The sequence below is a fragment of the Abramis brama genome (genome assembly GCF_963993115.1).
Source record: "Abramis brama genome assembly, chromosome: 14".
Lineage (NCBI taxonomy): Eukaryota > Metazoa > Chordata > Actinopteri > Cypriniformes > Leuciscidae > Abramis > Abramis brama.
In genome coordinates this window covers 9857944-9875550 of record NC_139976.1, presented here as the reverse complement: position 1 = coordinate 9875550, position 17607 = coordinate 9857944, and the positions used below count along the sequence as shown (strand labels likewise).

General features: G+C 35.9%; 1 protein-coding gene across 2 annotated transcripts in view; it reads left to right on the top strand.

Annotated features, from left to right (window-relative positions):
• The first annotated feature begins 2896 nt into the window (after positions 1-2896).
• cyth1b (cytohesin 1b) overlaps positions 2897-17607 on the top strand; it is a 67120-nt gene continuing 52409 nt past the window's right edge. Inside the window, exon 1 of one of the 2 annotated variants that reach the window (XM_084135413.1) lies at positions 2897-3034. In XM_084135413.1, coding sequence (XP_083991539.1) covers positions 3016-3034 — 19 coding nt within the window. In that variant the 5' untranslated portion in view covers positions 2897-3015. Of the gene's footprint in view, positions 3035-14803; positions 15019-17607 lie in introns of those variants that run through there. The other variant, XM_084135411.1, reaches the window with a different exon arrangement.

The following is a 17607-nucleotide window of genomic DNA, read 5'->3' as shown; positions in this document are numbered from 1 at the left end:
AATGTTTGTTCATAACTTGAAAGAACGTTAGCCAAAGTAAGAACGTTTCCTGATGGGTACGTAGCGACAAACTGACACCATAACAACACATTAGAATGGATAGTTAATTTAAAAACGAATCGTAGCCTAAATGATGATTCTTTTCCAAGTCTTCTAAACCCATGTGATAGTTTTGTGTGAAAAAAAAAAGAGATTCCTGAACAGTCTTTATTCACAAATAATCTTGTCATTCTTGGCACGTTGCTTCATTAACAAATAGTTCTTCTGAGTCAAACCTTTGAATCGTTGATTCGGTTCACAAATCCTGTTTAAATGATTCTCTCATGAATAGGACTTATCTAATTACAGTCCTCTCGCACAAAGTTATCACATGAATTCAGAAGACTTCGAATATAGAGCCACATTGGCTACTTTTATGATTTATGATCGTTTTTCATTTTTTTGCTTCCAAAAAGCATCACGAAGCACAATGAAAATATGTGGGAGGCTACTGTAGTGCTTCTCTCATTCTGTCAGTATAATAATAGCCTATATAAAGTAGAATAAATCTTCCTTTTTCTTTCTGCTTTCCTTTTTTTTCCATTATCCGCTCTTTTGTTAAAACAGCTTTTTACCCTTATTGTGAACCGTAATCCTACAATAAAAAAAACGCATTTCTTCATATTAATACACAAAAGCACACCAGAGATGCTGAATAGGGAACATTAGCTGCTATCACATCTACAAGGAATTTGCTCTTGTAGTCATAAACCTACTGAAGTCTCTTTATTGTTTCTCTTCCCACTCAGAACAGCAGTAAAAGACTCTTTTCTCCTGCGTCTGCCATGAGGCTGTGTCTGCAGCTGGCTCACTCTCATTGTTTCCACTTTGACTAGAGGGAAAAGCAAAAATCCACAATGTGCTGCTCTGAGAGAGAATGAAGTAAAATAAATAAATTAATGCAATGGTTGGAAAATCTCATGGCAAGTTTGTTGGCAATGACTCCATCTTAATGATGACATCACCACTCTGGCTGTGGCTGCACAGCCCCTGTCACATGACCTTGTTTTTATTTCAGTTTTGCATTTTTAAAAATCTCTTCTTAATAAAGAGCTTAGGTTAAAGAGCACAGAGTCTTAGTTTATCACAAGGCCCAATCTCAAGACACACATCCTTAACTTCAGGGGCTGAGAAGATAGTCACCTCTGTTGTACTAGTTTGACTGAGAAGAAAGCTTGGTATTGATGCTGTGCCTTTGTGAAGGAAAGAAACTTTGTGACTTGGTCTGCTGTTGCGTGTTTGATGGTGTGCGGCACAGACAAAAGCAATTTAGTGTCTGTGGTAATACTTAACAAGGAAACTATGTCAAAAATGTGTATGTGGTGCCCAGAAGGAGTGTTTTCGTGATTTTTTTTTATTTTTTGCATCCCTTGCAAAAAAACGGCAAATTACCCAGACAGAGCTATACAATGAAACGCCAAGCTTTCTTGTGATGGTCAATTTGTAAACAGTGGCAACAGTGAACTAATCTGCGCCTCTATATGGATTTTTTACGTAATGATTTAGAAATTACAGTCTGGCTTTTCTTAAAATATGACTGCATTATTCCAACAGAGGTTTTCTTATAGGACCATAGCGAGGTTATTGTCTGGCTCTGTGTGTTTGGAATAACAATTACTGCTTCTGTCAATCATTAAACAATTACCAATAGAGTGAGGCTGCAGACATACAGGAGATGAGAATAAAAGCAGAAGAGCAGAACATTTATTCACTTATTATGTGAGCCCACTGTTTAATTTATATTAAGACTAAATCCTGTAATTAGATGTATCATCCTGAAAAGGCAGTATTTAATGTGCAACAGGTAAATACCATCTAGGAAGTAAAATTATATGCTTAACAAAATAATGCGTAGGAGAAATTACATGTTTTAAAACTACACCAACACAAAAAAGACAGGAAAAAAATCGTATTGTATTTATGGTATCTGGTGGGTGACAATGGCATAATTGTTAGCATTCAAGTTGCAAATGCATGGATGTTTTATTTTTATTTTAATTATTAATATTTTATTTTTTAAAACTTCACCAACTTAATGTTTCATTTGAAAATGACAGCAAAAATCTTATTGTATTTATGGTATCTGGTGGGTGACAATAGCATAATTGTTAGCATTCAAGTTGCAAATGCATGGATGTTTTATTTTAATTTTAATTATTAATATTTTATTTTTTTAAACTTCACCAACTTAATGTTAATGACAGCAAAAAAAAATCTTATTGTATTTATGGTTTCTGATGGGTGACAACAGCATAATGTTTAGCATTCAAGTTTCAAACCCATGGATGATAATAAAAAAATAAAAAATGATGTAATGTAATGTAAAATGTAATGTAATGTAAAAGTGGCTTAAATGGTTACATTCAAACCATTAGTGTAATTTAAAAGCCCTTATTTCAATCTCTCAAGAGGTTGTGGAGACTCCTGCTGGACAGAATAAAACATGGCGGAAAAAAGAGAGGAAAGCACAGAGGGCATAAAAAATAATAAAAATAAAAAAAATATAAAAAATATAAAAATAAAATAAAATATAAAAAAATATATAAAAATATAATAAAAAATAAAAAATAAATGAAAAAAATAAAAAATAAAAATAAATAAATAAATAAACAAATAAATAAATAAATAAATAAATAAAATAAAATAAAATAAAATAAAATAAAATAAAATAAAATAAAATAAAATAAAATAAATATTGGTGTTCACAACACTAAAGAGGCTGGCTGTGTCTAAAAACCCAGCCAGCGTTCTACATAGGCAGCCTTTTGGGCCATTTTTGCGCGCTCATGGTGCCAAGAAATGCTGTCTATGTAGGCGACTCACTAGGTTCTGAGACACGGCCAATGTGTGTGTACAGTTCACCGTGAGTGGAGCAGAAGTAACCTGGAAGAGAAAAGAGCAGCGCGACTGACAAGTGATGTTGAGTGTGTTTGGCGGAGGAAGACTAGAGCTGTCTGAGTGAAACACCGCTGCAGGATGGACGCGGACGATTATGGTAAGTTTTTATGTCATTAAAGATTTATATGACTGAATAACGTGTTAAGACTGACAGCGGCGTGTCAAAGTGCATTATGGTGTAAAACAATGGCAGATTAATAGAAGTTTGTGTTCAGTTGGAATCCAAATGAGACCAAGGTCGATGCTAAATAATAAAGCAAACATTTGCATGCTGGCAGTGACTTATTAAAACACAATGTTTGTCTAAGTTTGTTAGTAGGGACACCATGTTGACATGACAGACAAGTTGTTGTTGACCCAAATATTTGGTTTGTGTGCACCTATTTCTGTTCATATGTATCTTTTTAAAGCTAAAGTTAGCCAAGGATTTGTGTGTGCTTTGAAAGAGTCATCATAAATTTAGATATGTTGCTGTGTTGTTGTAGAGGATGACCCAACTTGATCTCATTCACTTAAATGCTGTTTATACAGTATATCAAAAATATGTGGTTTGAGTTAGTTTTTTTTATGTTTAATGTACCTTTGAAAACCCAAAATTCTTCAAATTGTATTTTTTCTGACATGGTGTATGTTTCTATATTATGCCCACACCCACAGTAACATATTTTTGCTTTTTCCATTGCTTTTTTTGTTTTTTTTGTAGAATGTCAGAGTAGCAGAAATGATGTTACAGGATATCCTGAGTGAAAACAACAGACGCACCACAGAGCTTTTGAAGAGTGGTTAAATGTCTGTTTTTGTACAAGAGTGAAACCTGTTCAAAAGTGACACCTGTTTAAAAGCAGAGAAAACAAAGAAGCTCTAGAAGTTTGTACCAAACAGTTTTCCTAAAGTTTCCTGAAGTCTCGTTGAAGACAATGAAATGATTTCACGAGCAGCAGGAACTAAATACACCACACCCACATTAAATGCACAATCTTAGGGCTGTATTTGTCATTTCCATAACAGCTTGAGTCATAATAGAAATGACTGCTCATTTGTCCGTTAGACTCTATATTTGTTTCACCTCTTTATGATTTGAGTGTTTAGTGGTCTTGTTGGTACTGTAGTCGCATGTTTTTATCCATAAAAATTAAAGTCAGTGGGGTCCAAAAAACATTCATTGTTTAGATATTTTTCAGTATGTCGTCCTTTGTGTTTTACAGAATAAAGAAAGTTACACAGGTTTGCAACGACAAGAGTATGTGTAAATGATGACAGAATTAATTTTTTGGGTGAACTATACCTTTAAGATCCGATAAACATAGGCTAATTTGGATGCTAAATATTAAAACCTAACAAATAGAGAACACATTACAGCAGTGGCCCGAGAAATGAGATGGGTTTGAATGTGTTGATGGTAGAGGACCTAACTAACAGTGATAGGCCGTTCTACAACCTTGGCACAAAAGAAGCCATGATCACCCTTGACCTTTAGAAGTGACCTTAAAGAGGACTTCTTATGCAGTTTTACTTTTTTAACTTTCTTTAGTGTGAAATTTTGCTGTTTGAACATGAAAAAGGCCTGCAAAGTTACAAAGCACAAAGTCTATTCCAAAGGGAGTTATTCTCAATATCAATGCGCAATGTTTCTGAATTCCCTGAAACGCCTTGATTGTAGTCTTTAATTTTCTTCTAGGAACGAACACGCCACAATATTCCTCATTTAAATAAATCCCACCCAAGGCATACGCAACAAAAGGAGCGAGGCCTGAGGCGTTTCTTAATACCAAGTACACAAATTTCGGACTTGCGTCCTTGGTAGTTCAGACTTGCCAAGTTCGACTCAGGAGAACGAACTCCCGAGGACGGGAGGACGCAAGTCTGGCGATTCTTCAAATGGTACAGCAGTGTTCTTGATAACGTCACTCCGGTTATCTCTGTATGTATATTTTAGGCAACAATAAAACGAAATATGTTATAAAACACCACTCTGCCTCTTTTCATTTAAAAAAATCTTAAACATATTAATCGCCACTCAAATGTGGTTCAGGCAACAACGCGTACATTGATTATCTACACAGCATGTATTTTTAACAAAACGAAATATAAAACACAACCCTACCTCTTTTCATTTACATTTTAAAAATATTAACCATTAATATGTGGTTCAGGCAATATGTGCATTTGTACTCTGATTTATAGATTCATGAGACCAAAGATTGCCCGTTAGATATACACAACAAGACGAATTATATCTCATGTTTAACCACTACAGAGATGACAGAGGCAGCGGACTAGCCGAGGTAAAGCTGTTCTCGGTGGGGTTAATGAGCGCTGAGCGCCCCCTGATAGCCTGGATCTCATAACTCCGAAAGCGTCAAATCAAACAGGCGCTAACTTTATAAATAAACCACAGATTTGAGCTTTAAACAACTACTTTCTCGCTTAAAAAACTCTTAAAACTACATTTCATGACACAATAACCAGTAATATTTTTAAATTACGCGGGTTTTCTCATCCGCTATTGACGCTTGCTGGTTGGTGCAAGATGCATTCTGGGATACCTGGCTGTCTCAAGTCCGCACAAGTCACCTCTCAATGCATCCTCGATAAAAGGGGCGGATCTAGAACACATCCGGGGATTTGAATTGTGCTTGGCTAGATGTGAACTTTGAATTGGAACAGTACTTGGGGTAGCGTCTGATGAAGTTTCACACGAACACAATTACAGACAAGAAAGCATATTGAGAAATGTTTAGTAGTGTGTTGAAACTTGCGATTATGGTAAGAGTCATGACATTGCCACAAACACACTCAAATTAATTGATCAAATACAACGCACTGGTCCAGCTGACCAATCAGAGCACATTGCACTTTTTGGAAGGAGGGGCCTTATAGAGACGGGAACTAAACAGAGCGTTACTGACAAGAGAGGTGCTGCAACAATGTAAAATATGTGAAAAATAATGTTTTTTTTTACTTTCAAACCTGAAAACCTATTGTAGTAGACCCCAAAAACATCAAGACTTTGTAAAAGGGCATAACTGGTCCTCCTTAAAAGTTCTATATTTTTTTGTAAAAGTCTGTTCTGAAAATCAACCTCTCTTGATCTTTCCCTCTTTATTTTTTTTCCTTTCTCTCACTGTCTTTAGCTTATCAGTCTTGATAAATGATTACTGATAACAGTATTGGATCATATAAATCTTTTTGAATGGAAAAGAATGTCTGGATATTTCAGACTGACTTCATGTTCAGAGGCAGAGGGATCGGAACGTGAGAGGATGAGGTTTCTTCATGCACAGATTTATAGCAGTGGTCTTTTCAGTAGTGCATCAGTTAATTAGCTGTTAAATGCTAGTTTTACACCTCACTGCCAGTAAAGAAACACCAAATGCAAGTTCAGCTTCTAAAATGATCATTTTATCCACTGAGCAGACTTGTGAATGTGGACAGGTATGTGGGACTGGGATATGTCTCTCATTACCACGGTTACAGCTGCAGACGTGGCAAAGTGTCACATCCAGGAAAGAGCAAAGCTCCACAGGAAACCTCTTGAGTTTGTCCTCACTTTACCTCTTTCAGCTGTCACTCAATGATGTTAACTCCTCCCTGGCAGTCTGTTGCTCCAGTTAGATACAGCAAGAGTTTGAACAGAGGTTTGTTTTTGATGTACTCTCTCTGCCAAACTTTCTGCTGTCTGTGCATTTTAGGGTTTACGTGTTAGCTGAAAATCAAGAAGACTGTTTACAGTGAAGACCGCACATACAAAATCCAATTTTAGCTTCATCTAAAGTTAAAACTAGTGTCCTACTTTTCTGTCCACTACTTGAGCAGGCTTATATTAACAAACAGATTCTAAATTAGTTCCCAACTAAGACATCCATGTCAGTGTAAATATATATATATATATATTAAAAAAAAGTATATATGGAAAGAGTACAAAACCGATTGATATAGTTGGATTTCTTAATGTAGATGAACTGATGGAGTTTAGGTATTAAGTCACAAATTGTACACTAACACAAAATGACCAGTAGATGGCATCTATTTCCACAAAATATCCAGCTCATTAATATAGGCTACACATAGACAAATGATCACAAAATTCAAGCATGTCATAAGATGATATAATAACCATGTGGTCATGCCACTTTTTAAAATAGCTTTTAAAGGTCATATAACAGAAAGAAAGTGATTTTTTTTTTCTCCTCAAAAACAAAAGTGCATGAAAAGTGACATTTTCTTTATTCTGTATAACTCATTAAATATGTAATGGTGATGAATGAGGACTTGGCAAATATTCTAATATAAAAATGTATTTAAAAAATGTGCGTTTAAAATGTATTGGCATACAAATGCATAAATCATTAATCTCTTAAATACTAAGTTCAGTATCCTGCTCTGCTGGATTGATGTATGGATGCATGTTAGGGTTAAAAGAGAGGAAAATAGAGAGATATAGTGCCTATATGAGCTGAGTTTGTTTCTGGTTGGCATAGTGACCACTCTGTGTCATGATGCTTGGGTTTTGTAGGGGTTTTGTTAGTCATTGAGTGTGCATTTAAGTCCTAAGCACCTCTCATGCTTAAGCGTCGCTCTGCTAGCGAGACCAAGGCTGCTGTAACTTGTGCTTCTGGTACGTAGGCTGGTCCATTGAGTATCATCTGGGATTCTAGCCATTAAACTACAGGGCCTGCCTGCCGGCTTACCCACCTCCCATTCTGTAGGTTTGAGATTGAATCTCGCTAGTCACCAAAACAAGGCTCATCAAACCACATGGTTTTTGTGTCATCATGACACAGTATATAGAAAATCTGCATGCATTTTGTGGAATAAAAGATGGTGTATATTTTTACACTATAGGTTTAGGAATGTCATTGTCATGTCTTCGTTTTGTGAATCCTCTGGGCTGTCAAATCCTCCAATCCTACAGTATAATGCGATTTAATTCATAGATAAATATTACAAAGTTAAGTTAAACTGCAGTGTGTTCGTTACATTTTTTACTTGGAATGAAGCTCACCTTATGGCTTTCATCATTCACCCTTCCTTCTCCATGCACCCTTTGATATAATCCAAAAAATATTGCTGTTTTTCTCCCTTCTAAAGTCTCTCTAGCACTCTCTCATTAATCTTAAGCTCCAGAGAAGCAGAAATCCTCAAAAGACTGAGATGAAACGGCAGCTTTCCTGCACGGGGCGACTGGGGCTCGAAATATGAGTGTTAGGTCAGTAGCAGCCAACAGCCTGACGACCTCCCATTTGTCCTGTTTTTGAAAGGGTTAGATACAATCTGCCATGATCAACGACTAGATCATCCCATAAAGATAAAGGTTTTAATGAACTATTATTTGCAGAATTTTAACGTTGTTGTTACTTATGTACTATAATACTTCTTTAATGGTGGAGGATTACAAGTTACAAGTTTAGTAAAGTTTAGTTCAACCAAAAAATGAAGATCTCAATGTCATCATTTACTCACCTTCATGACATTTCAAACCTGTGTTACTTTATTCCTTCTATAGAACAGAATGAATTGTGAATAATGTACTGTAAAATAAAATTACTGTACAGTAAATGGAGACTAGAGGTATCTGAACCAAAAACTGAATCAGTCACAGTCATCAAGATGTCAAAATTTTAATTGAATCATGGCATAAAACTTTTTGTGGTTCTTGGAAGAAAGAAAATCATGCGGGTTTGGAACAACATGAGGGTGAGTAAATGATGACAGAATGTTAATTGTTTGGGAAATGCTCGTTTAAGAGTTGTCACATAAGGGTTGTGCGTGTGTATGTGCTTATTTATTTTTTAAAACTGGTTCATCCCTCTATGGAAGACGAACCCGCAGATATCACAGATGTTAAATGAAAGCTTTTACTGCTGGCATATGATGCTAGTTTGGCTTGGAAATGGTATCTCATTACTGCCAAATTGCTCTTCTACATTTATCTTCCTTTGAACCTTATTTGTATTGTGTGTACTTTCATTGTATTGTTTTGCTTGATAAATATTATCAGTAATTTCGCCTAATGTACAATGTATCCACCGGGGAACAGAAATGACCATAATGCGGGGATACTCAAAGTCTGGCTCTTCACAACAGTCTGGATTTGTGGGACAGTTCATTTGTGCTTCTGTTTCTGCACTGTAAATGAGCATCACAACACCAGAAACCAGAAAGCCATCCATTATAATGAATGATTCTGTCTAAACTGCATATGAGCGTGTCCATTATAGTGCAGTGTAGACTGCCTCGCTGATTATAATTGTGTTGTTTTGTCACATTGCTTGTTTGCAGTGTAGATGGGCTGTAAAACTTCTCATGAAATGTTATCACAAAATGTTTTGCAATTTGTTAAAAATCCATTTCTTTAAACATGCAAAGCATCAGAATATATATAAATATTTTCATCAGTGATTGGTACCAGTGTCAAGTTGTTTGCTGCATATTTAAACCATTCCAAAGGTTTTATGTTTTTTTTTTTTATAATTTGAATACATATAATTATTACAATTTATATTGTATATACAAATGTGCTCCAAATACGTCCATCTGTTCTGTTAATAACTGTAACTGAGGCTACAGATGCACAAGATTTGAAAATGAAGATGAAGCTAAATTATGACAAAAGAATATATATGTATGTATGTGTGTGTGTGTGTGTGTGTGTGTGTGTGTGTGTGTGTGCTTAACACATTTATTAGACCACTTGTCATAATAAAGAGAAAACACAAATATTTTAGGAATCTGTCAAGTTAGTTTTTTTTAAACTAAAACTTTATTTTCAGTTATTAGGCAAATCAGTTATTTCTTGTTGTTCCCAAAGACTTGCTTTTGATTAAACTTTTGTGCAATCTATCGTTGAATCTACTAAATTACAAATTTGTTCAATAGGATTCAAGTCTGGACTTTGTCTTGGCCAACTGGGACTAAAGAGCTTACACATACTGCTGGATTAACCATTAATATAAATTATTTTGGTAATCACCAATACTGTTAGTTTAGGGCAGCTGTGGCACAAACCTTAAATTGGGTGGTCTAATAAATTTGTTAAGCACTGTACATAATATGTGTGTGTGTGTATTTAATGTGATATATATATATATATATATATATATATATATATATATATATATATATATATATATATATATATATATATATATATATACAGTCGTGCTCAGAATTAATCATACCCCTGGTAAATATGATCAAAAATGGCTGTAAAAAATAAATCTGCATCATTTATCCTTTTGATCTTTCATTCAAAAAATTGGCAAAATCCTAACCTTTCATTGAAGTAAAATAATTGAAAGTGGGGGGGAAATCACATTATAAAATAAATGTGTTTCTCCAAAACACGTTGGCCACAATTATTCATACCCTTTTATTAAATACCGTTTTGCAATGTCCTTTTGCCAAGATAACAGCTCTGAGTCTTCTCCTATAATGCCTGATGAGTTTGGAGAATAACTGACAAGAGATCAGAGATCATTCCTCCACGCAGAATCTCTCCAGATCCTTCAGATTCCCAGATCCATGTTGGTGCTTCTTCTCTTCAGTTCACTCCACTCGTCAGGTCAGGGGACTGGGACGGTCATGGCAGAAGCTTCATTTTGTGCTCCCTAACACATTTTTGTGTTGATTTTGATGTTTGTTTTGGACCGTTGTCCTGATGGAAGATCGAACCACGGCCCATTATAAGATTTCTAGCAGAAGGCGTCAGGTTTTGATTTTTTATCTGTTTATATTTGATAGAATCCACGATACCATGTATCTGAGTCCAGGACCTCCAGCAGAAAAATATGCCCACAACATTAAAGATCCAATGGTATATTAAATTGTACACATGGGGTACTTTTTATCCTTGTGTGCACCAAACCCATCTAGCGTGTTTGCTGCCAAAAAGCCCTTTTTTAGTTTCATCTGACCACAGAACCAGGTCCCTTTTGAAGTTCCAGTCGTGTCTGACCACTGAATATGCTGGAGTTTGTTTTTGGAGGAGTGAGGAGGATTTTTCTTGAAACCCTCCCAAACAACATGTGGGGATGTAGGGGTTGTTTGATTTATTTTAATAGGCTTTCTGACCCCCAAGACTCAAGTAATCTCTGCAATTCTCCATCTTTGATCCTTGGAGAGTCTTTGGCCACTCAGACTTTCCTCCTCACCGTCCATTAAGACAATATAGACACACGTCCTCTTCCTGGCAGATTCGTAACATCATCTGGAACTTCTTAATTATTGCCCTGATGGTCAAAATGGGGATTTTCAATTCTTTAGCTATTCTCTTACAGCCACTTTCTGTTTTGTGATGCTCAACAATCTTTTGCTGCAAATCAAAACTATATTCTTTGGTTTTACTCATTGTGATGAATGATTTCAGAGAATTTGGCCTTTGTGCTTCCTCATATTTAAACTCATGTGAAACAAGAAGTCATAGCTGGACAATTTCATGTTCCTAGTCACCCATGTGTGCTAAAAAAGGTAAATATTAATGAGAATATACTTCAGAGATATTTTATTCATAAAAAATTCTAGGGGTATGAATAATTGTGGCCAACTAGTTTTGGCCAACATTATTTCATAATGTGATTTCCCCCCCCACTTTCAATTATTTTACTTCAATGAAAGGTTAGATTTTTGCCAATTTTTTGAATGAAAGATCAAAAGGATAAACGATGCAGATTTATTTTTTACAGCCATTTTTGATCATATATACCAGGGGTATGATTAATTCTGAGCACGACTGTATATATATATATATATATATATATATATATATATATATATATATATATACAGTATATATATTCTTAAATGTTTAAGAGTATGTGATTTCTTTAGCACACACTCTTTTTCTTTTGTCATTTTTTCATAATTTAGCCTAATCTTCATTTTCAAATCTTGTGCATCTGTAGTCTCAGTTAATTAATAGAGCAACTGGACGTATTTGGGGCACATTTCACTGAAACATATGGGCAAAAAAGTGTTAGTTTCAGAATGATGAAGCAGAAAGTGTTCTTGGAATACATTTTTGATGGGGAAACCCAAGCTTCTGACCATCGTGGTTCTCTTCAGAATCCAACCTTTCATTTTCACAATTCGGTGCGCCTTTCAAAACCGAGAGGCCGAATGAACGACCCCAACACTTGCCAGACTCTGCTGACACTGGGCAGGCCTTTATTGGTCCTCTAGTACTTCAGCTGTGCAGACACATAGACTTCGTCTTCATCAGAGCATTTTTGAGAAATACATTTGTGGCAAAGGTAAAAAAAAACATAGTTGTGTGTCGGTTTGTTTTCTAATGCTTAAACTGGATTTGTGACTGTATCCTGATTGATTTCGATTTCGCTATATGTGTAATTTTCATGCTGGTATGCTCATAACTGACCTTGATTTTCTTCAGTTTTGAGGGTGTTGGTGCAAAGGATCTTTTGTTGTTCGTTTGGTTTTAGCACGGCTGCAGATTTTGACAGTACTACTATATGTCTTGTTAGAGGGCTTTGGCACAGACATGTCATGAAATGTCTTAGGTCTTGATGTTTGGGTAAAAGCACTGCTGACTAACCTTTGAAATGCGACTCACATGTCATTTTCCTCTGTTCTTTTCTTTCCCCTAGCTGCAGGGTGCCAGCCTAGTGTTCAATTAGAAAAGACTGAAAAAAGAGAAAGGAAAAATCTTTTATTTCTCTATAGTCCTGAGTCACTGCAGATGGATAAGGCTGTGAACAGTCTTGTTTGTTGGTGAGGTTGTGATGATAAAATGATCCTGATTTGCTCAGCTGTGCTTTTCTTTTTAAAGAACTGAAGGATTCATTAAACTGATCAAAAGTGAGACAAAAGATGACTATATAATTTTTTTAGATGAAAAGAGACACAGGAGGACACCAAAACCTGCACACTTCCTTATGAGTGGTGTAGCCTATAGGTTAACAATTTGGTCTGATGATCAAAAAGTTGTAGGTTTAAGAATGATCTCCGTTGTCCTTGAGAAAGACACGTAATCCCAAATTGTTCTAAAGACGCTGTATCTGTAAGAAGTGTGCTATGAATCACTGTGGATAATAGCTTCAGCTAAATGTCAAATTAATCATTTAATGGCTTTAATGTTTTGCATGTTAATAATTTGCATGTTAATTATATTCTGAGCATTTTAAAAGTCTTTAATCTCACTCAATTGGTGGAAAGTGTCAGTGCCTCCAATCTCCAGTGTCTATCTAACCACAATCTAACACCTTCAGAAATGCATCTCAGGGAAAGAAACAAATCAGAAAGAGTTACAAATAGTGTAGTATAAGTACATTTCCAAATAAATGTATTATTGTGGATAGGTGTGATTGGAATGGTGTGATAAATACATGGGTGGAATGGAAGGAGAGGAAGGGTGTCAGAAGATAAAATGAGGAGAGTGAACTGGGAAGTGTTGGGTGGACTTTCCAACAGGATCTCCCAATTGCCTCCCCTCTGAGATCACTTTTAGGGATGTTCCCAGATGGTTTTACAGGCGCAAAACATTGTCAAATATTATGGTTTAATACATATGCTTTGAAGAGCACAGAAAGCGTGTTGTATATGAGAGGAATAGTTCACAAAAAATAATAATAATAATAATTTGTGTTCAAAAGGGGGAAAAAATAAGAATTTTATGCATACAATCAGGCTACTCTTCATTCTAAAAACATTTTGTTTTGTTTTTGGAAAGCTGAGATTGTTATTTGAGGGTAATGCTCTGTTCCTGTTTCATGGCACATGACCAGTAACAAGTCAGCAATATTCAGTGGTCTTATGATTTAATAGTATTGCACAAACACCATTTCTTTTAAGTCATGCATGCTTTTCAGAAACATCACAATTGCAACTAGATTTTTCTCATAGCCCTGCGTGAATATTTACAGAAGTGACTTTTTATTGTCATACATTCTTAGAAAAAAAAGGTTCTCTGTATTATCTTAAAGAGTTCTGTCAGGCACTTCATACTCTATGGGTTCTCATCATGGGGTCATTTTATGGATTTAGTTTTAAAAAAAATTTATTCATTTTTAAAATTTAACTGAATTAAACTGCATGAGAACTTACTTTATCATTAGAAAAAAAATTAAATAACCATTAAACATGAAAGTATTATACTGTAATTTAAGACATTTCTCCTGTATAGAACCTTTTTGGCATAAAGGTTCTTTAAAATTGAGTCTAGAACCTTCTATATAGAACCCCATTGAACCTTTCTTTAAGAGTGTATGAAATAGTAAAGGATTGCATTAAAATGCTATACGGACAAGCAATTACCATTGAAACAACCATACAAACACATACACAAAACAGAAAATGTAAACTGATGCAAAAGCACCAATTTGGGTGCATGTGGGTTTCAGAGGGTCTCAACCTAACATAATGTACACGTGTCTGCAGGCGTACATTTATAGATGGGGTGGGTGATCTTGTGATGCTCCATGAGTAAACATATACATGCCCTTCAAAACCACGCATGGCTCAGATGCCCGAAATGGTTGAGCTCTGACTAAACTGCCCTCTGAGCTTGTGGGAGTGAGTGGGGAGGTGTTCTGGGAGCTGTTGATGAGTCTGTGCTTATGTCTATGTAAATCCTTCTCTACCAAAGCTGTTTCAGCACCACAGCAGAGACTTTCAAAGAGAAAGGGTCGTAGACACAGAGAAACAGAGGGGGGGAGCTTAGAAAGCCCTGCATGGTAAACACAAAGTGGCGGTGAGTATGAAGAGAGAGAGAGAGAGAGAGAGAGAGAGAAGGAGGAGAGACTGTACAAGGAGAGAAGTCAGTGAGTGAGATTGCAAGACCAGCACACATCAGAGCAGAGAGCAGTGCTGTGGATCTTTGCTTTGGAATCTGTCAGACAGGAAAACCCAAAGGAAAATTAATGATAAAGAAGAGCGTTATATAAGTATCAACAGTTCTGCTTTCGGACAAAAGGGGAAGTAGCTTGTGTTTTCTCTCTTGTCGCTCAATCGCACACTCATCAGAGTGAAACAGGGACAGTTGAGCTATGGGGACGGTAAGCGAACTCTGTGCGTCCAGCTTCCAGGCGTTCCTGTGTCCTACGGTTAGCCCGGCTCTTCCAGCAGGTGGGTCTGTCATCATGTGCATGTGCTTGGGAATTACATCCATTAAAAATCTGCGATTTGTCCAAAACTGTTTAAAGGGGTCATGAAATGAATTTTCTGATTTTTTAAATTATGTTTCTGGATGTTAGCTTATGAAGTTAACAAAGTTTTTTTTTTTTTTTTTTTTTTTTACCAAAAAGATTCAAATATTTGTAAAATTGATTTTCCACCCTCATTTTCACTATGTCAAACACAGTCTGTTTTGAGGGTCGTTACCTCTTACAGAAACACAAGTAAACACCCACTACGGTGATCGAAGAGCTCCATCGCAATGCATCCATGCCCTTCACCACAGTATGTTTGACATGTTTTGATGCTTAAGATGGCCAGCACTGTAATAGAGACATATGTGTTTAAGCCCGAGGCAGAAAATACTTGCTTTCTTCACACTTTATTAATATTAAACTCAAGAAAACATTGTTAATCCATGTATATTGATTTATTAGCAGCATTCTAACAGTGATACACTTGGTCTCTTGATAGCGTTATATATGCTGGCTGTATGATGACGTTTATTACAAACACTCTTAAAGATTGTTAATAAATGTACTTACCTGTGCTGCCTCAGAGGACAAACATGGCCCTGCCATAGATTTCAACAAAATATATTTAGAAAAACAGGCAGCATGTTGAGCATAATTATGAAAACAGTCTGGTGGTGTGAAATAACTCGAACAAATTAACTTTCTCGTTCAATTGCTCTGGAACATCAAAATAAACTTCAGTCATGTATTCATAATAGTTTCGTATTTAGTTTGTCTACATCCAGGGACAGAATATCTTTCTGTCAAGAAATCTTTCTCGACATTCTCCCACAGCAGTATCACTCTTCTGACTGATAGACATGAGTTATTAAGAGTACACCTTCTTGATAGTAACCTCTAAAGTGTAAATAAATGTCAAGGACATTTGGATTTTTCTATTTCATGACCCCTTTGTGATGCATTCATAGAGCTGGAACCATCTGAGATCTGAGTAAAGTCACGAGCAAATGCATGTTATATTAGTGTTGTTGCCGTGGTGATAAAAAGTGTCCCTGGATCATGAAAGTGTTGGATGGAGAGACGGAGCTGCCGTCATGCTCATGCAATGTGAGACAAATCGTTTGTTGTGTTGATGGAAAGTTGCTGAGTTGTCAGAAATGGTGTTTAGGATACGGTTGCAATGGGGCTACTAATAATAGTGTCTCCGTGTGATGATTGTGAGACTTGAAACGTCCACCTGTTGCCCACTGACCTTCAGTCATGTCCTATATCTATAGTAATATGATCAGGTTGCATTGTGGACTTTGTCTGCACTGTTTTTTTAATGTACTTAGTCCTGCATTCCTCTGTTTGTGTGTGTTTATTTGTTTGTTTTAACACTCTCGGTGGGTTTGTGCGTGCTTGTTGCTCATAAGTGCGATTTGTGTGAATTAAGTATTGGAGCTGCTGAGAGAATCATTTGGTGAGAATGAAGAGGAGAAACTCTAAATCAGGGTGAGAGAGAGACAGATGAAGGGGTGGGATTGATGAAGATTTGATTCTTTGATTTTGTTTTAGGCATCATAATAAGAGAGAAAATAAATGAAGGGATTAGATCTGTGGCTTTTTATTTTAAATGGATTTTCTCTTCTTCGTTTTTTTTTTTCATGCCATCTGTCAAAACTCTGTGATAAAATCCCCCTTATGGTCCCAAAAGAAAGCACATCAGAAAACACAGCAACTTCTTGTTTTTGGACAGAATCTCTTATTTATTTTATGGAGCTTTCCCTAATTTACTTAACAATTAAATCACAGAGATGTTTTTTTACTTAATGGTTGCTCTTCATTGCTCTTAATGGAGGTCTCTCTTGTGTTTCCTGGAAGTTCTTTGTCTCAGATGTTTCTCCTATTCCTTGGGAGAAATAAAAAATGGAGAAAAAACTAGAAAAGATTTTTCAGACTCTTTCTGCGGGTTACTTAGTTGTAGTTGGCACTTGGCAGCAAATGGGTTTATGAGTGTGTCAGTGAATCATTCACTCAACCAAATCATTTAAAACACTGATTCATTCGGAATCCATACTGTGCATTGTTTGGAGACTGCTTTGATATTTGGAGTTATTTTAGTTGACGGAGCAGAAACAGATGAAGTAACTGGGAATATTGTGCCTAAAATGTAAGTGATCAGTATTTATGCCTTGCATATTGAACTATAGAAAAGCAATATATCACACTTGCGAAATACTATTGCGCTTACGCAATGGATATTGGATAATGATTCAGTAACTGAAAATACATATGTACATGGGTTCACTGGCGGCTGGCGCTGTGTCCTTGTTTCTTTGTTATACATAAAGGATTTAATTAATTTTATTCTCTTTTTGCAAGGCAAAAGAGTTAAGGATGTTTCATGCGGAAATAGTGACTTATTTTTCTTAGTATATGTATATACTGTATATGGATGCTGTGAATCCATTTTAGGAAGTAATTTGTCATGAATCATTTCCAAATCACATGGACAGGAAATTCAATGCATCTTTTTGCATGTTCTTTCATTTCTCCAGAGTTTGGCAAACTACAGCATTTTTCA